The 20,601-nt window shown below is 40.0% G+C and overlaps 1 protein-coding gene across 1 annotated transcript in view; it reads left to right on the top strand.

The window, feature by feature from the left end:
- Window positions 1–20,601, top strand: part of LOC138967428 (uncharacterized) — a gene marked incomplete at its 3' end in the record, with an annotated part of 112,139 nt that overhangs the window by 38,818 nt on the left and 52,720 nt on the right. The window contains 3 exon segments of the mRNA XM_070339978.1: window positions 5,915–8,510; window positions 16,846–16,937; window positions 17,736–17,777. Coding sequence (XP_070196079.1) covers window positions 7,819–8,510; window positions 16,846–16,937; window positions 17,736–17,777 — 826 coding nt within the window.

Below are 20,601 nucleotides of genomic sequence, written 5' to 3'. Positions count from 1 at the left end.
AGAAGTTAATGCTTGAACGGATGCTTACTAACACCAGACTAGATAACACTTTTTTATGGCGCATTATATTCTTGCTCTTCTTGTTCTTTTTACATTTAGTCAAGTTTTGACTAAATGTTTTAACGTAGAGGGGGGAATCGGGACGAGGGTGTGTGTGTGTGTGTGTGTGTAGAGCGATTGAGAGGAAACTACAGGACCGATCTTTATGAAATTTGACATGGGAGTTCCTGGGTATGACATCCCCGGAAGATTTTTTCATTATTTTGATAAATGTCTTTGATGACGTCATATCCGGCTTTTTGTAAAAGTTGAGGCGGCACTGTCACACCCTCATTTTTCAATCAAATTGATTGAAATTTTGGCCAAGCAATCTTCGACCAAGGCCGGGGTTTGGTATTGCATTTCAGCTTGGTGGCTTAAAAATTAATTAATGACTTTGGTCATTAAAAATCGGAAAATTGTAATTAAAATTATCTTATTCTTCATCATTTTCTGATTCCAAAAACATATACATATGTTATATTTGGATTAAAAACAAGGTCTGAAAATTAAACATATAAAAATTATTATCAAAATCAAATTTCCGAAATCGATTTAAAAACACTTTCATCTTATTCCTTGTCGGTTCCTGTTCCAAAAACATATAGATATGATATGTTTGGATTAAAAACACGCTCAAAAATTTAAAACGAAGAAAGGTACAGAAAAGCGTGCTATCCTTCTCAGCGCAACTACTACCCCGCTCTTCTTGTCATTTTCACTGCCTTTGTCACGAGCGGTGGACTGACGATGCTACGAGTATACGGTCTTGCTGAAAAATTGCATTGCGTTCAGTTTCATTCTGTGAGTTCGACAGCTTGACTAAATGTTGTATTTTCGCCTTACGCGACTTGTTTTACATTTAGTCAAGTTTTAGCTAAACGTTTGAACATAGAGGGGGGAATCGAGACGAGGGTCGTGGTGTATGTGTGTGTGTGTGTGTATGTGTGTATGTGTGTGTGTGTGTGTCAGTGTGTGTGTGTGTGTGTGCCTGTGCGGATTGTGGAGTGTGTGTGTGTGTGTCTGTGTGTGTGTGTAGAGCGATTCAGACTAAACTACTGGGTCGATCTTTATGAAATTTGACATGAGAGTTTCTGGGTATGATATCCCCGGACATTGTTTTCATTTTTTCGATAAATACCTTTGATGACGTCATATCCGGCTTTTTGTAAAAGTTGAGGCGGCACTGTCACACCCTCATTTTTCAATTAAATTGATTGAAATTTTGGCAAAGCAATCTTCGACGAAGGCCGGGATTTGTTATTGTATTTCAGCTTGGTGGTTTAAAAACTAATGAGTGAGTTTGGTCATTAAAAATCGGAAACTTGTAATTAAAATTATTTTTTTATTAAACGATCCAAAAACAATTTCATCTTATTCTGCGTCATTTTCTGATTCCAAAAACATATACATATGTTATATTTGGATTAAAAACAAGCTCTGAAAATTAAAAATATAAAAATTATGATCAAAATTCAATTTCCGAAATCGTTTTAAAAACTATTTCATCTTATTCCTTGTCGGTTCCTGATTACAAAAACATATAGATATGATATGTTTGGATTAAAAACACGCTCAGAAAGTTAAAACGAAGAGAGGTACAGTAAAGCACAGCGCAATCGCTACCGCGCCAAACAGGCTCGTCACTTTCACCGCCTTTTGCACTAGCGGCGGACTACGTTCAGTTTCATTCTGTGAGTTCCACAGCTTGACTAAATGTAGTAATTTCGCCTTACGCGACCTGTTTTTCTCGTTGCAGCAGAAGCACAACTGCACTTTTTTTTGCTCGTCACCCATCACTCACCATCATTAAACTGCTTTCGCCATGTGAAACTGTCTGGCTCGTCATATTCCGGTCGCCGTATTTCATACGACTGCACTGTCATTCATTTTCATTCGTGCATTCTAGTCCCGCCCCCATGTTTTCGTTTTGGTGATGTATTACCTCGCTGAGGTTGTAACCTTGAGATGTAGTGTGTAATAATAATAAAAATAATGGACATATGCTATAGCGCATAATCATATATATGCTCAATGCGCTTTACAATAACTAGAATTAACATAACTAATAATAAAACCATACACAATGAACAAGACCCACAATCTACATAACATAGCATACTCAGCATACTCCATGCAAGCAAACACAAAAGCTTAACACACTCCAAGCACGCAAGACCAAGCAAACAGGGTAAAGACAAAACAAAGTCATACAAGCAAAGCCATACAAGCAAAATTAATACGGAACTCCATGCAAACAATACTCAAAACTCAAAAACATGACAAAGCAACGGAATGAGAAAAAGGCATATATATACAAACCCTATGCTCACATGACTAAAATAGGGAGATAGAGTGCATATGTGTGTGTGTGGGTGAGGGGGGAATGTGTGTGTGTGTGTGTGTGTGTGTGCGTGTGTGTGTGAGTGTGTATATGTGTGTGTGTGTATGTATGTGTGTGTGTGTGCGTGTGTGTGTCACGTGTGTTTGTGTTTGTGTGTGTGTCACGTGTGTGTGTGTTTGTGTGTGTGTCACGTGTGTGTGTGTGTGTGTGTGTGTGTGTGTGTGTGTGTGTGTGTGTGTGCGAGTGAGAGATAGAGTGAAAGACTATATATATATGTGAGTATATACCCCAAATTCAACAGCCTCGGTGCTCCTAGTTCAGATTTGTTTGTTTGTTTGTTTATTTGTTGCTTAACGTCCAGCCGACTACGCAGAGCCATATCAGGACGAGGAAGGGGGGGATGAAGGGTGCCACTTGTCAAGCGATTCCTGTTTACAAATGCACTAATCCATTACTTGTGTCCCAGCAGGCTTTAGTAAAACTAAATTAATACCTACTGGAAGATTACCAGTTTCCAGTATGTTAAAATAGGCTTAACCTATCTACTGCTGGACTTACATCAGAACACTAACAGATTAAACTATACATGAATCGCGAGACAAGCGGCAAGAGAAGAGATTTTTGGAAAAAATACAGGTGAATGAGCAAGAAGGCAGAAAAAAGAAAAGAATTCATGAAGAAAAAGAGAGCATGACAGGAAAGAGGAACCAAAAATCTACCTAACAGCAAACTAGAAAGCTCCTGCGGTTCCAAAAACAGGAGGGGCCTTTAATTTCATAACCGCAGTGCCCCACTGCGGGATCCTAGTTCAGAGTGAGATTTTTTTTTTAAGAATTGTTTATTGGCTTAACAGACACTGGTGGCTTTTTTATTTTTTTATTAAATGAATTTCTTTTTAAATCACAAACCATTCTGCATAGGAAGCAGATAGCACGTTGATTTTTAGTATGTGATCAAATATGTAATGTTGAGTCAAGTGTTTTCATGGAGAAGAACAGTGCATTTTACTCGCTTAGAATAAGATATAACAATAACAATAACAATAACAGCACTTTATTGTCCATTAAAATATTACATAAAAATGGAAATTTTTCTTCGGCACACCCTGCCTGCCTGTAAACGATTATAACAACAATTGTATAGGACGACACACATAAAACATAAAACATAAAAGGGATACAATCAAATATGATATTGCACTATGTGAATTTACCCTCTCATATCACAGGAGTTGGGTTTCACAGCAGAGTAATCACATTACAAATATTTCACACACACCTTCACATGTACACATTACATTGTTTGTTTTTTTCCCAGCCGACCAGCCTCTACGTGATGCGAGAAGAATTTAAAATGGTGACTGCAGAAGGCAGGAATGACTTTATAAACTGGTTTTTGCGTGCCAAAGGGACCTTATAACGTTTACCTGAAGGGAAAATTTTGAAACAGGGGTTGAGAGGATGGATCGGATCACGGACAATTTTGAGAGCTTTCCGCTTAATGGCAGCTTCGTAGAGACTGGTCAGCTGTCGTTGGGGTTGCCCAACAAGCTTGCTAGCCGTCGCAACAATGCGGTGGAGTTTAGCTTTGTTTTTAACATTTGTGGTACCATACCATGTCACAATGTTAAAAGTCAGTATGCTTTCAATCAAACTGCGATACACAAGCTCCATAACACTTTGATTGACATTGACATATTTAAGCTTCCTGAGAAGAAAAAGTCGCTGCTGAGCTTTCTTATAAACAGCATGAACATGATCACTAAAAGTCAGCTTATTGTCAATTGAAACCCCAAGATATTTGAAGGTTTCCACAAGTTCAACTTCCTTGTCGCTTATTCTCACTTTTTGGGGACCACAATTATCACTCTTTCCTCCAAAAATCATTTCTTTTGTTTTGCCTACATTCAACTGCAAGAAACTGGACTTGAACCATATGCACTCTATCTCTCTATTTTAGTCATGTGAGCATCGGGTTTGAACTGTTAAATATACAGGGTGGTCCAAAAAAAGCGCCCTATTTTCTATTTGATCTCATTTTTGACTGCGAAGAGAGATTTAGAAAATATTTCCACCAAACAATAGCAGAATGACGGGAGAGTATGTCTTGCAAATTTGGTACAAACTGGTCTGTCCTCAGTAGTTGATAATATGCTCTATCCATGCTTCTCTTCGTCGAAGAACTGCTGCAACACGAACGTTAAAATTTGCCACCCTAACGAACGAATTCCTTTGGCCACCCTACTCCCCTGGTCTCAACCCATCCGACTACTTTCTGTGGGGGTACCTCAAGGACAGTATATACGGCAACAATCCCCAGACCCTGGCAGCTCTAAAGGACAACATCAGAAGGAAAATCAGGCGCATACCCGCTGACATGATCGGAGTCATGGACAATTTCAACGTTCGTGTTGCAGCAGTTCTTTAACGAAGAGTGAACACATTTTCTAAATCTCTCTCCGCAGTCATAAATTAGATCAAAAAGAAACAAGAAATTCCTACGAGGTAGGAAAAACACCCCCGTCAAAGGGAAATAACCTTCTCAGTTGGTGGCAGTGACTGAGTGAGAATGGTTATTTCCCTTTGACCATGAAGATGTCCCTCTATAAGTCCTTGTATAATCTTAATCCACCAATAACTCCCTAACCGTGTGTTTGACTGGTCTCAATTTTTGTAAGGACCGTCTCATGAATGTATAGAACCTGTTCACCAAGTTTGGTGACGATCGGTCCGTTCATTCTTGAGATCTATATGCGAACACAAACAAACAAACAAACAAACAAACAAACACATCGAGCGAAACCTATACACACCCCTATACCGGGGGTGTAAATAGGGCGCTTTTTTTGGACCACCCTGCAATATTATTGTCTTGTTTTGTCGATAACGTTTAGCACTCCATATTGAGGGCAGCAGATAGCGCTGGCTGGAGTTACAGGCTGTTAAAAACTAAAATGTGTTTGGTGCTAATGCATTCTACCTCGGACATAGGTAAAATTTGATGCACACAGCCGGTATCCTTGCACCAGCCCCCCACCATAGAGAGAGAGAGAGAGAGAGAGAGAGAGAGAGAGAGAGAGAGAGAGAGAGAGAGAGAGAGAGAGAGAGAGAGAGAGAGAGAGAGAGAATAATAGAAAACTGTTTTCAAACTGGGTCATTAGGCCGACCACATGACGCTGCAGAATAAACGATCCATCAGGATACAAAAATAAAATAAAACAGAAATAGAAGTGTAAAACGCCTCATAATCATCCCATTAATCAACCGTATAAGCAGAATATACCCACAAAGAAGCATCAGGTATCCCTGATCATCAAACCATTACAAGTGTATGCATGTTAATTACACTGTTCACGTTTAATAATACTTATGATAATGTTAAGTAACTCCCTATGTTTATTAGAATGATTCATAAAAAACTCGCGTGCATGAATGGTCATAAAAGCAAGCAAGCTGCTGCATAATTTATAGGTTCATCATGTTTTACTGTGTATATCGATCTTATATTATGAGCTGTGTTTCATTGTTTCAGATGATAACCACACCGTCATTGCGACATACTGCGACACACTGCAACACACTGCAACAGTCTTGTGGACAACAACCCCAGAGTGTGACTAGACGTCATCAAGCAGAAAACCACCAACAATTATTTTATTATTTTGAGTAACTGAAGTTGAATAAACAACGCATTTCCGTGTTTTTTCGTGTACATGTACACTCCTGCCTTGTTTGGGGCGATGGGCGGAGGAAACTAAATCTTCTTCGCATCGCCTGACGACCACATCTTTCCTCGACGTCCTTCTCAAATGAGTCACCAGTACTACTTGCGGAAAAAAGCGCCCTCGTGGCGGTGAATCTTTCCTGTCTCGAGCGACATCTGGCTACTCCTACTGATGACGAGTGCCTCTTACTTGTGAACAAGTTTGTTCTTCTCCTGGTAACAAGTATTTTATTATCTGTGTCTACTTCTACCGATAACAAGTGTCTACTTCTAACGATAACAAGTATTTGCTTCTGCCGATGACAAGTGCTTACTTCTGCCCATGACAAGAGTCTATTTTTTCAGATGACAAGCGTCTACCTGTCTAGTTGACAAGTGTCTAATTCTACCGATTACAAGTGTTTCCTTCTGCCGGTGACGAATCTTTACTTCTACTAGTGTTAAGTGTCCACATCCGGTTGCAAGAGACAACTTTTTCGACTGGTGATAATCTAGCTCTTCTGTTGGTGATCCGGTCAACTGTGTGTGTTCTGAGAGCACTTCCACGGGTGATAGTTTGCTGTGTCCACTGAGAAAAAGACTACATCTACCAATTTTGCATTGCTCATAATTATCACACCACTTCCTCTTGTGTTAAAAATGCGATGAAGAAATCTGTGTCGTGCGATTATTCTTCTCCATTTTCACTTCATCTAGGTATCCAAAGGAGATCTATCTGTGATTTGCGAGCATTTGCACGCAGGTGGTTGCTTCACTAACGCCTTGTTTTACCTGGTTACTAGTTGTGCTGATATCGTACAGTTATCCCCAAACTGTAAGCCTTTACAACAGCAACAGCAGTGGTAGCAGAAACATCAACATCAGCGACAAAAACAACACAAACAACAACAACAGATACACATAACATTGATTGCTCAGTGATGCTCTGTTGCGGACGAAAGGTATTCACTTAATCTTAGCAATCTCTTATCTGCCAGCGAAAAGAGTCTCCAGACGAACAAGGTTCAAGGTTTATTACTCACACAATTTATTAAAAGCACAATTTGAGTACACCATGTTATTTTGGCACGGTAGATCATTTTCAGCAAGCCCTGTAAATACTGCCCTTGTCTTAAAAAGAGGGTTGGATCTACACCAAGAGCAATATGTTTCTTCAACTTGACAGCACCCTGGATTTAGTCCAAAATGTCTAAAAATCATGACTTGAAACTTCAGCATGTAAGCTTGTAAGCAGTCTATGAGCTCAGTGTTAAGATAGCAGTAAAACGATACCTCTGTAACAAAGGTCAGTGGTGTATTTTGTTTATGAAAATAGCGATTTTGTTCGCAAAGTGTCTGTATTATTATTGCTTTGTGTCGTTTTTAATTGCATAACCTAAGCATATTGAGACATTAGAAGTGCGTGTTTGCTCCGATAGGAAGCAATATTTTTTCTCTGTGAGCCAGATTAAATGAAAAAGTGCTCCCTGGTATCTCCGCATATCTCAAAAAGGTCTTCCTGCAATCAGGACTTTGCGAGGATTTGTGATTTCTATCAGCGGGTATTACAGCATTTTTCCGTTTATTTTCTTAAACCTTCTCAAAGATCAGCCATTTCCAAACTAAAATGAAATGGTTACAACGGAATGGCTGTGACGCCAACGACAAGCACATTCCGAGCATGCTCTTTAGTTAGAAAATTCGTTAGCTCAGCCACCGAGTACCTTTAGGAGATGGTTCCTAAGCAACACAAGAAAAGACGACGCTTATTGAATATAAAGATGCATCCAGCACTCGCCTTGGTGGTGGTCCTGGCTTCAATTCTTCCTGGGGCCCACGCGGATGTGTATAAGGAATGCGGAGGCTTCGTAAAAGAGCACCAAGGCGTCATTCAGTCTCCACAATTCCCCCATCGCTTCCCCGTGCCCATCAACTGCCGCTGGATCATCCAGGCTCCCCCTGAAAAGAAGATCGTGCTCTACTTCACCCAGTACTTCCTCCGCGGGTCGTTTCACCTCACGGAGTACGAACAGTACGTCAACTCCGTCACGTACGATGGCAGGAAGCCGCTGGGGCAGATCGACTTCCGCGATCACATCCGCACCGTGGTGGCCTACAAGCCCTTCCTCGTCCTCGACTTCGTCCTTCATCACATGAGCAACATCCACCTGCGCGTGGAGGAGTATCTCGAGGATGTCTACGGCTTCAACATCACCTACGCGATTGTCGATCGAGGCGATCAAGTGAGGCAGGATACCTGTTCTGTGAATGATTGCTCCTTTCTGGGTCACTGTTTAGCCTCGGCGGATTTTTCGACGTACCGATGTGACTGCTTCCCCCAGTTCTTCGGCAAGGAATGTCAGTACGGCCCGTTTTGTGACCCCGATAAAGGCATCAATATGTGTCTCAACCAGGGACGGTGCAGGTGAGTAAGATGAATGGTTGTTGTTGTTGTTGTTGTTCTTCTTCTTCTTCTTCTTGTTCTTGTTCTTCTTGTTCTTGTTCTTCTTGTTCTTGTTCTTGTTCTTCTTGTTCTTGTTCTTGTTCTTGTTCTTCTTCTTCTTGTTCTTGTTCTTATTCTTGTTCTTGTTCTTGATGTTCGTCGCACGTGTCTGTTTCTAGCTCTGTCTCCCTGTGTGCTGGTCAGTCTCTTGTCTCTGTCTGTCTGACTGTCTTTTAACTCTATGCACACATATGTGTGGTTGTGTGTGTGTGTGTGTGTGTGTGTGTGTATGTGTGTGTGTGTGTATGTGTCTCTGTATGTGTGTGTGTCTGTGTGTGTGTGTGTGTGTGTGTGTGGGTGTGTGTATGTGTGTGTGTGTGTGTGTATGTGTGTGTGTGTGTGTGTGTGTGTATGTGTCTGTGTGTGTGTGTGTGTGTGCGCGCGCGTACGTTAGTATAAATGACATTTGCACATATGCAAATTGGGTATTTAGAAGCTCCGTGAATGGGAGTGTCTTCGAAAACAAGAGAATAGGACGCCGTGACATGGGGCAAGAACGAGCATTTTCCTCATATCAGATTTGACGGAGACGAAACTGCGCTTTATTGTTCCCAAACTCTCCTAACAATACTGTTTTCTTCTGAAACAGACACCGTGTTATGCGATTTTCTGCACGCTATTGTTGACATGTTGTCCCTAAAAACAGTGAAAAGTGTAACATATACATTGTTTGCACCAGGAACGGAATTCGGTCACCTTCATTCAAGGTTAAATGACTCCTATAAGTGGTTATCATTCGTGCGTGGCTGTGTGTCACTCCATGTGTGTGCGTGTGTGTGTATGTGTGTGTGTGTGTGTCTCTCTGTGTGTGTGCACGGTGTATATGTGTGTGTGTGTGTGTGTGTGTGTGTGTGTGTGTGTGTGTGTGTGTGTGTGTGTGTGTGTGTGTGTGTGTGTGTGTGTCCCCAAGTATCTGGTGCCATGTAATACAAAAAGCTTTCTTTTTTTTTCAGCTCGTATTCCTATTTTGATTATACTGTAGAGGTTTTGCCAGTCATTGTCTGGCATAATTTGCGACAAGAACATAAAATGCCTTACAGTTTAGCGAGACACTTTTCAAATATATATGTTTTAGTATCCCCAAATGAAAATGTAAAAAGAAGTAATAACAACTATTGTCCAAGGTCGCAAGCACCTAATCACCCAATGATATCTGAACTCACTTGAAATATGTCATAAACGTTTCAACCGACATATTTTCTTCAGCTCATAAATCTATGCGGTCATAGTCATCCCGCTCCCCCCCCCCAATGTTTTTTTTTAAATTGTCACATATGGAAATGCATTTACCTGTAACTTGTGCCTTTTATAAATAGAAAATCTGCACTTTTCAGAAGCGTAGTAGAGATGGAATACAAAAACACGCAGAAAGTGAGAATACACTCCGCTTTTTTTCTTTTTTTCCCTTTTTACATTTAGTCAAGTTTTGACTAAATGTTTTAACGTAGAGGGGGGAATCGAGACGAGGGTCGTGGTGTATGTGTGTCTGTCTGTCTGTCTGTCTGTCTGTGTGTGTGTGTAGAGCGATTCAGACTAAACTACTGGACCGATCTTTATGAAATTTGACATGAGAGTTCCTGGGTATGATATCCTCAAACGTTTTTTTCATTTTTTTGATAAATGTCTTTGATGACGTCATATCCGGCTTTTCGTGAAAGTTGAGGCGGCACTGTCACGCTCTCATTTTTCAACCAAATTGGTTGAAATTTTGGTCAAATAATTTCCGAAGAAGCCCGGACTTCGGTATTGCATTTCAGCTTGGTGGCTTAAAAATTAATTAATGACTTTGGTCATTAAAAATCTAAAAATTGTAAAAAAAATATTTTTTTTATAACACGATCCAAATTTACGTTCATCTTATTCTCCATCATTTTCTGATTCCAAAAAACATATAAATATGTTATATTTGGATTAAAAACAAGCTCTGAAAATTAAAAATATAAAAATTATTATCAAAATTAAATTTTCGAAATCAATTTAAAAACATTCATCTTATTCCTTGTCGGTTCCTGATTCCAAAAACATATAGATATGATATGTTTGGATTAAAAAACACGCTCAGAAAGTTAAAACGAAGAGAGGTACAGAAAAACGTGCTATCCTTCTCAGCGCAACTACTACCCCGCTCTTCTTGTCAATTTCACTGCCTTTGCCATGAGCGGTGGACTGACGATGCTACGAGTATTATACGGTTTTGCTGCGTTGCATTGCGTTCAGTTTCATTCTGTGAGTTCGACAGCTACTTGACTAAATGTTGTATTTTCGCCTTATGCGACTTGTTTATCTTTCTATTTTTTCTACGTCAGGTTGGGTTTTTTGGGGTTTGTTTTCCCCCAATAAGAACAACACAAGCAAACAATGGACATTATGAAAGTTCTACCTGCTGAAAAACAATGCGGTTCATCATACATTCATAAAAACGGAAACAAGCGAGACAGAAAAAGAAAAAAAAGATAAGCTTGCTTGTCTTTTAGTTGTTGATATACCTTTTTACATTTAGTCAAGTTTTGACTAAAGGTTTTAACATAGAGGGGGAATCGAGACGAGGGTCGTGGTGTATGTGTGTGTGTCTGTCTGTCTGTGTGTGCGTGTGTGTGTGTGTGTAGAGCGATTCAGACCAAACTACTGGACCGATCTTTCTGAAATTTGACATGAGAGTTCCTGGGAATGATATCCCCGGACGGTTTTTTTCATGTTTTCGATAAATACTTTTGATGACGTCATATCCGGCTTTTTGTAAAAGTTGAGGCGGCACTGTCACACCCTCATTTTTCAATCAAATTGATTGAAATTTTTGTAAAGCAATCTTTGACGAAGGCCGGACTTCGGTATCGCATTTGGGCGGGGATGTAGCTCAGTCGGTAGCGCGCTGGATTTGTATCCAGTTGGCCGCTGTCAGCGTGAGTTCGTCCCCACGTTCGGTGAGAGATTTATTTCTCAGAGTCAACTTTGTGTGCAGACTCTCCTCGGTGTCCGAACACCCCCGTGTGTACACGCAAGCACAAGACCAAGTGCGCACGAAAAAGATCCTGTAATCCATGTCAGAGTTCGGTGGGTTATAGAAACACGAAAATACCCAGCATGCTTCCTCCGAAAACGGCGTATGGCGGGGTAAAAAACGGTCATACACGTAAAATTCCACTCGTGCAATAAAACACGAGTGTACGTGGGAGTTTCAGCCCACGAACGCAGAAGAAGAAGAAGAAGAAGAAGGTATTGCATTTCAGCTTGGTGGCTTAAAAATTAATGAATGACTTTGGTCATTAAAAATCTGAAAATTGTAATATTTTTTTTTTAATATAAAACGATCCAAATTTACGTTCATCTTATTCTACATCATTTCCTAATTCCAAAAACATATAAATATGTTATATTTGGATTAAAAACAAGCTCTGAAAATTAAAAATATAAAAATTATGATTAAAATTAATTTCCGAAATTGATTTAAAAACAATTTCATCTTATTCCTTGTCGGTTCCTGATTCCAAAAACATATAGATATGATATGTTTGGATTAAAAACACGCTTAGAAAGTTAAAACGAAGAGAGGTACAGAAAAGCGTGCTATGCACCACAGCGAAACCACTGCCGCGCTGAACAGGCTCGTCAGTTTCACTCCGTTTTGCACAAGCGGCGGACTACGGTCATTGTGAAAAAATGCAGTGCGTTCAGTTTCATTCTGTGAGTTCCACAGCTTGACTAAATGTAGTAATTTCGCCTTACGCGACTTGTTTGTTCTCCTACTTATCAAACAACGTGATACATTTTAGCCTGCGAGCTTTTCTGTCTCTTTGATGTGAGGAAACGTTTCTCTCGTAAGTTTAAAAGGAAACAGATGTGTCCAACCTGCGAAATGGCGCATGCTGTCAAACTAGGAAATAGCTCCATTCTGCTGATCACAAGCGAAACAATTACTGGAAGTCGCATATCAGATGAACGCTACTGATTTGGATTTTTGTCTTAGTGAATTTCCGTGAAATTCATGTAAAGTGCATTCGTATAATGCCGTTGAAATGAGAGATCAAAAGCAGGAGTTCTGTCGTGGCTTCTTTAGGTTTAACAGAAATCTGAACAAATCTTAATTAAAATGGAATTCTCTACAATTTTATGCTTCTTGCACTAACATGTGGACTACTGTTTCGTTGAACACACCTTTTTATACTCCTGATTTAAGTTAAGATTTTCCTTCCCCCTTTTAAGATCTTGGCTTTTTCCGAATTCCTGTTCATAATAATTTATTAGTGTTTCCTTTAGTGGTAATAATATATAATAGCAGTGCTTGTTTGTATATATTGCGTGTTATGTGGTCTATGTGTTTTGTTGTCCTTATAAGTGAATGTCCTAACATTCTTATGAAATGTTCAAGTCATAATCGTTTACAGACAAACATATTTTAAATACTTCAAATCGACGCTCTTCGTTCTGGGGTCATTCCAAAAAGCTGGCACAAAATGTGGGACAACAGAGAAGAAAAAAAAAGTGTTGTAAATAAAAAATTCTTGCATTGCATATGGAAGAGGAGTGTATGAGTGACAATAAAATTCTAGTTTGAAGATAAGTTACAGCTTGATGCCCACATGGGAGGCAGTTGAATTTGTGTCGTCAGCAAAATGTCTATTGTAACATGGAAACCAAATGACAATGAATTAACAACAAAATGACTGTTTCAAATTGCCAAAATTACTTTATTCTTTTTAACATTGACAAAATAACAGCAAACAAACTGAAATAAGTGAAAATACAACATACATGTATATACATCTGAGTACATTATCATGACCTTGAATCTTTACTTATTTGACATAGAAAACTTTTTTCTTTAAGTTTTTCTCTCAGTATAATGAATCACAAGAGAACACAATCATGTTGCATAATAATATGATTCTTTGAATAGAAGAACCCAGGTCAATTAAAAAAGAGGGAGAAGCAAATATAGCCTTTTATACTATGTCTTTAAAAAAAAGTATGTCTATCGTAACATGGAAACCAAAAACAAAGAATCGATTCTCTAACAGCTACCTTCTGATAAGTTACACTCCAATTTTAAACTAGCATACTTTCTATTCAATAGGGTTTTTTTTTACATTTACATTCAGATCCGAAAGCATCTGGTATAGCTTTACCAGCACCACCCTTGCTCCAAGGCCGTGGAATTTTATTTGGAAAACTAGTCAAAGCGAAATGAAATTCCACGACCTGGGAGCAAGGTTGGTGCTGGAACTGTCTTCACAATGTCATTAGCAGTGATCCATGCAGAGTCCGCCCAAGTGTAGTTTTTCTCATTTCCCTTTTCCTTGTCCAGGTAAGTCACTTTCAGCTCTTCGCCGTCAACCTCGGTCACCTTCGCATAAAAACGCACTGTGCGGTTTCTCCCCCCAACAGCCACCAAGCAGAAATCTCCAACGGATGGAGGGGCTTTAGTGTGGGGCTCATCAATGTGGGCAGGGTGGGGCTCATCAGGGTGGGGCTCATCGGGGTGGGGCTCATCAGGGTGGGGCTCATCGGGGTGGGGCTCATCAGGGTGGGGCTCATCAGGGTGGGCAGGGTGGGGCTCATCAGTGTCGTCAGGTGCTTGCTGGTTGATTATGCGGCCATTGGCTGGTTTGAGAGTTTTCGTGGTCCATTGGCCCACGACCCAGTAGTGCACAGAAGTGAAAACATTGTCTTCCAGTTAGGCAAGACAGTCAGTTCAATATTTTCAATAAAAATTATGTTTTTAAATTTAGAAATGGAAATATGCATGTTTAAATTAATTAGTGAATACAAGAAGAAGTCATACAACTAGCTAAAACAGTCAGCACGTTACTTTGAGGAAATGTCAAATGATCGTAACCAGAAACCAGTAGTGCACAGAAGAAGTGAAAACATTGTCTTCCAGTTACGCGAGACTTCCGGTGAAACGCTCATTGAAAACAAGTGAATATCAATTGACAGGGCTAAAAAAACCATGCAAGTTATTTCATCAAAACTGCACATTTAACAGCCAGACCTTTCCTTAAGCGTTTTAAATGTGAGAAAATCGTAAAGTGGTCATAATCTGGAGTCTTTCGTAACAAGAAAACGTGTTGTCAAAAACTAAAATGGCGACCTTGTTTCCAGTTACGATACACGGAGGAGCAAAGAATTTCGGCTAAAAAAAAATGCAAACGACACCCATCAATCCTAAAAATGGCTTTCCGAATTTATTTCAACATCAAACAATAATTTCGTAGCAAGCAATTTCAAGAGAAGTTGTTTACATGTTCAAATTCAAAGGAAAATCAGTGTCAAGGGTGAATCAACATTCCAAGACTCGGGACAAGAGACATTTTCGAAGTCAATTGGAGAACTTCACATGGTGAATTTGCGAAGATTTAGACATTGAAGGCATTAAAAATTAGCCTGTAATCCTAAATAAAGCATCAATGAAATCATAACACAAAAGAACTTACCGTATTTGCCTGTTAAGTTCTGCTAAACAGAAAGCGTTGTCTTTCGTAACAAAGGAACACAACCAGAACCGAAAGCCCACCACTTGAAACACGCGGCTAATTCCTCATTCGCAGTTACAAACTACACTCTAGTATCCTTCCGCATCAAAATGTGTACGTGAAACACACAAAATAGTTCGTCTTTTCTCGTTCTACAGTGAGATTTTGCCTTTGATTACAAGTCTTTCGTAACTAGCAAATCCGGAAGCGATTTGTGTAAACAAAGTTTATGCTTGCTAAACTTCTCTTTCCGAAAAAACAACAAGAAAACAGTGCATGTGTTGTGATGGAAAAATACCCACTTTACGATATAACGTCACAACAATGTATTCCTACGCGAGGTTGCAAGAGCTGAATGAATAGTTCGTTGAGTGCAGATTTGGAAACCACACGTTACGATAGACTGGTTTTCAAAGTCCAGCTAATATTATAAAAATTATAAAACACATACATTTTCTAAATTTACAACATAATTAATATTCTATTAACAGATAATAAAAACATGTCTCTTATCATATTTCACAATCTTTGTTCATGAAAACAATCGATAAGGAAAACCCGATCACTGATGTCACAAATCGGGACTCAATTTTGACCTACATTCTGATATTTTCGACCAATTTTTTTCCAAAACAAAAAAAAATCTATGACTGGTAACTGTCTATATTATTTCTTCAATCAATTTAGATTTGGTTTATACTGACGAGATTTAGGATTTGTGTATGTGTTAGTAAAAAAACAGATTTCTTTTTTACAACCCTTGAAGATCCCAGTTTTTTGGAATGACCCTCTGTTGAGTGCCTTTTAGGTAGTACTAACAACATTCAAATTCAAAATCACGCCAAAATTCTGACCTTTCTTACACTATTGTTAAATCATGTTATGACATAATGCAGGGTATGGCTTGGGCGTTGGTCATCGGTCTTTTTCCTGAGTAAATTCGGAAAAGACCGATAGATAAATGTCTCAGTCAGTCAATGAACCGATTTTCTGAGAAAAAAAAAGTTTCTCCTAATTGCTGTAATGCACAATGGGCAGTCCCGGGGCGGCAAAAAAGCTTATTTTTTGTTGTTGACTGATTGATTTTCAAAATGACTGGTTGATTCATGGCCGAGTCAGTCAATGGACCAACAGCGGACAAAACCCAAGCCAATCCCTGCATAATGTCGCGCAAAGCTGACTGGGTGGCAGTGGCAATGGATACATGTGCATGTGTGATGATACACATATTTATGAGTTGAATGTGTGTTATCATAAGCGAAAATTCGATTTAGTATTGTAATGCGCTGTCCTTGTATCGGTGAGTACAGAATTCTTCAGTTTTTTAATTTTGTTTATCTCACCACAGTCACTTAGTTGTTTAGATAATTACTGTTATTATAACCGGCACGGTTGGCCTAGTGGTAAGGCGTCCGCCCAGTGAGCGGGAGGTCGTGGGTTCGAACCCCGGCCGGGTCATACCTAAGACTTTAAAATTGGCAATCTAGTGGCTGCTCCGCATGGCGTCTGGCATTATGGGGTTAGTGCTAGGACTGGTTGGTCCGGTGTCAGAATAATGTGACTGGGTGAGACAATGAAGCCTGTGCTGCGACTTCTGTCTTGTGTGTGGCGCACGTTATATGTCAAAGCAGCACCGCCCTGATATGGCCCTTCGTGGTCGGCTGGGCGTTAAGCAAACAAACAAACAAACAAAAATACTGTTATTATGAAACTGTTCCATGTTAATGTAACATTTTAATGGACAATAAAGTGGTGTAATTGTTATTGTGTGTTATTTTCTTCGCCAGATACTTCTACGGTTCAATGGTCAATACGTGTGAGTGTCCACCCGGATACACAGGAGCCAAGTGTGAGCAGAAGGAGGATAGTTTGGACACTGGTGAGTCTGTTGACCATTTCTTCTTTATTCTCTTGTATTTGACATTTCTCCTCGCACACAATATCCTCACCTCTTCGGCTTTGGAAGCTTTGAGCAGTGTTTGACACTGAATACAAGTTCGTTCGTTTTTTTGGTTTTTTGTTTATAAATGTATTGTGCGTATTTGTCTGTTTTTGTGTCCGTACCACTGTCCTGTGTGTCTGGCCATCTCTCCGTCTCGGTCTGTCTCTCTGTTCGTATTTGTCACTGTATCATTGTCAAGCTGTCTGTTTCGGTCTCTCACACACTGCTTGTCTATCACAGACTTTACCTACCTATCTGCCTGCCTTTTTAAGCCTGTCTGTCTGTCTCTTTTCTTGTGTCTGCGTTACTGTCTGTCTGTTTCTGTTCGTATTGTCTGACGTAGGACACACATGACGTTTTAGTACACTATGAGAGCTTTTCAAGTGAAATATCTGGGATGGACTTTCTGTGAAAATGCACTGAATGAGTGAGTATCCCTCAAGTCTGGTTGAGAATACCCTCAAAATGATACTGTCTCCTCCTAGAAGTGGTTTTTTTTGTGTCAAAAACTAATACAATCGGGCGATATTCGGTAGTGTTGGAAGACTTTCAAGTCTTTCAAATATGAAGACAATCGCTGAACACATGTAGAATTTATTAGTAATTGTGTGGGTGGCATTTTGTGGGGAGTCACTCTGTACAGTACTGTACAAGTTGGCTCACAGGGGAAGGATGGACCATTTAGATATAAAGTCATTCTAGTTCTGATACCATAGTGTTGATCAACTTGTACAGTGCATAGGACAGGGCTGAGCTCTGACGAGGATAAAGAACCTGGTAAGTGGCAGGTTATTACCAGTCTCCGTGATTAACCTGATTTTCTGCGATCGGCTTGGTTTCTGTAACAAGACTTGGTTTGCAGAATTATTAATCCACTCTGCCTTGTTTCGGTTCTGTTCCTCTGCTACCGCATTAATGCTTACTTTTACTTAAGCAAATTGTGTCGCTTGATTTTAGGTTCTGGATGTACGTTGTAGATATATACTTACCTGAGGCTTAAATGTGCTTGCGCTTAAGATTAGGTCAGTGAATGCTCACTGCAGGTGCACTTAAAGCTTTTGTTTAGGATGTACTCAATGCTTATTTCTAGGTGTCGTTGCTGCTTTTAGGTTTTGAACATGTTGTTGTTGTTGTTGTTGTTTTTGTTGTTGTTGTTGTTGTTGTTGTTCTTGGTTTTGTTTTAGCGTGGAATGTTTCTTAGTTCCTCAGTTTCTACGTACCTGCTGTATTTTTATTCGGTGTTGTTCCGTAACTCAAATTAGAAATATAATATTCGAACTGTTCGTAAATTAGTTTTATCTCAGAAAACACGAACAATATGAGAGCGCAATTTACGTTTATTCTGTGTTTTAATTTGTCAAAGAAACTGATGCTATGTACTGGCAGATAGCTGTCCTTGCTTCATCAAAGATGTCTTGCTAATGAAGAAAGGACTGTTTACCATCGAAGTAACACATGATTTTTGACATTTGAAAGTAATCGTTTAACTCATTGTCTCCAAGGTACGGATATATCCGTACCCACTTATATGGCTCTATCTGACCAGGTACGGATATATCCGCTCAGACTGTTAGCTTGAGTCGCTTCCTGTAACGTCGATCTAACGCCTGCATTCCAGCGTGTTGATACACAGTTTCTACACAGTTACTACAATTCTGAGTGACCTGCTGCAGCACAGCTGGTCTCGGCTAATAAAAACTTGGTCAACATAGCTGGGATAGAAAGTGTTGGATTAATATCAGTTCACTTTCACTGGCGTCATCTGTTGTGCAAAATGGTCACAGAACCAATTGTACCCGTCAAAAGATCGTTTAAAATCAGCTTCACTTTTCGGCAGATAGTCGTCACTTGAGGCGAAAGAAACGTAGGACTAAGACAGTTGCATGCTTTGCGAGTAGACAAACGCTAATATAGACGCTCACATTTAGGCACCACACCCAGCATCTCAGATCATTTGTCGCTTGACACGTGCGTGGTCAAAGTTATAAAGAATCACATGAAATTACGTCACCAAACGCATTGTTACGTCATTTTCTTTTTGTTTGCTTTCTTTTTGGAAAAGAAAAAGAGACACGTCGCCGTTGCATCTGCAACTTGGTTTATCCCCGAGTACGCTAGTACTTGGGCTCAACAGACTTTAATTGTGTGTCTGTGTGTGTGTGCGTGTGTATGTGTCTGTCTCGACTTAACAGCTTATTGCTGGGAAACTACTGGGCGCAGTTCGTTCAAAAGTTGATACACTAACTTGATAATAGGTCCGATTGATCGTATTAAAACTTCATAATGTTACCTGGGACCTAAATGCGAAATAAACCACAAAAACGACTTGGCGGTGGGAGGAATTCACTCGGAGCAACAGCCAGCCAGGCAGCCTGATAGAACAGCCAGCCAGCGGATACTGTCGTCATAAAAAGACGTCATGACAAAGTTACACGCAAAGCGAAAGAGACTTTGACGTCATTTACTTTTGTTCGGAATTTTCCGTCTGTTCCTAGCTTGTCAGTGAAGACCTTACGTGAGCACAGGCGGAAGGTATCGTTCACTGGACCACTACTTTCATAGAAGGACTACAAGGTTTGTCACTCAGCTTCGAGTAGTCTGTGTTCTTGGAGTCGCTTCCTGCGGACAATTTTTTTTGTTCAAGACGGTTTGCCTCTTCCTACAGTCTGTGTGAGGTCAAATAAATACAGTTGAATGATTGTTTTAACTGTGTGTACCTTTAATTTCCAGCTGCCGTCCGCTGCAGGTTGTTTTTAACCATCATTTGGACGAATGTTCGTTTGCGAACCGCTACCCTGTAGTTGGTAAGAAATCATGCATCCCGCACCGAATATGCATACCAGTGCTCATTGGTCTAAAACATATGTAAATATTGCAGCAAAGGGAAGCTACCCACGGGAGTTTCAGTTTAGGTTTTGGTATAACAACGGAATAACAGTAACCGTGAACGGAAGCGATGCAGACGATTTCAGTCGACCAATGAAAATAATCATCGGATATCCGACCAATGATCGCATCGGACTACTATCTCCTCGGACATACGACGATCATCAGTCGCACAGGGTCTAAGTGGTATGCCGTTGACAGACACGTTTGGTCGCACAAAATACGGTTTAAAAACATGCAGCGGACAGGCAGCTAAATATTAAAGGTACAGATAGTTAGAACATTCATTTATCACGGCATTTGTAAAGTTACAAAGGTTCTTGACATTGGCAATTATTTTGTGCATAATTTTTTTCTCAAGTTAGTGGAGCACGACTCGAAGCTGAGTGACAAACCTTGTAGTCTTTCTATGGAAGTAGTGGTCCAGTGAACGATACCTTCCGCCTGTGACGTGAGTAAGCTTACCCAAAACGTCTTTGTTCTCTATTCACATTGCAGCTGTGAAATAATCAGTCTTGTGTCTCGGTCGTGTAGGTACAGAGTTTGCTTCTGCAATCATTGTGTTCGTGTTGATGACGGCTTCATAAGACAAATCAGCGAATCTATCGTGAGGAAGACGTTTATGTACAAATCACCGAACCCAACCCATTTTTTGTGTGCATTTTTCTGAAGAATAAACTGCATGTGGTTAATTTCATCCGTTTAATGCTTGTCG

This window comes from Littorina saxatilis, linkage group LG5 (genome assembly GCF_037325665.1).
Source record: "Littorina saxatilis isolate snail1 linkage group LG5, US_GU_Lsax_2.0, whole genome shotgun sequence".
Taxonomy (NCBI): Eukaryota; Metazoa; Mollusca; class Gastropoda; order Littorinimorpha; family Littorinidae; genus Littorina; species Littorina saxatilis.
The sequence above is the reverse complement of the archived record's forward strand: the minus strand, read 5'-3'. Positions and strand labels throughout refer to the sequence as shown.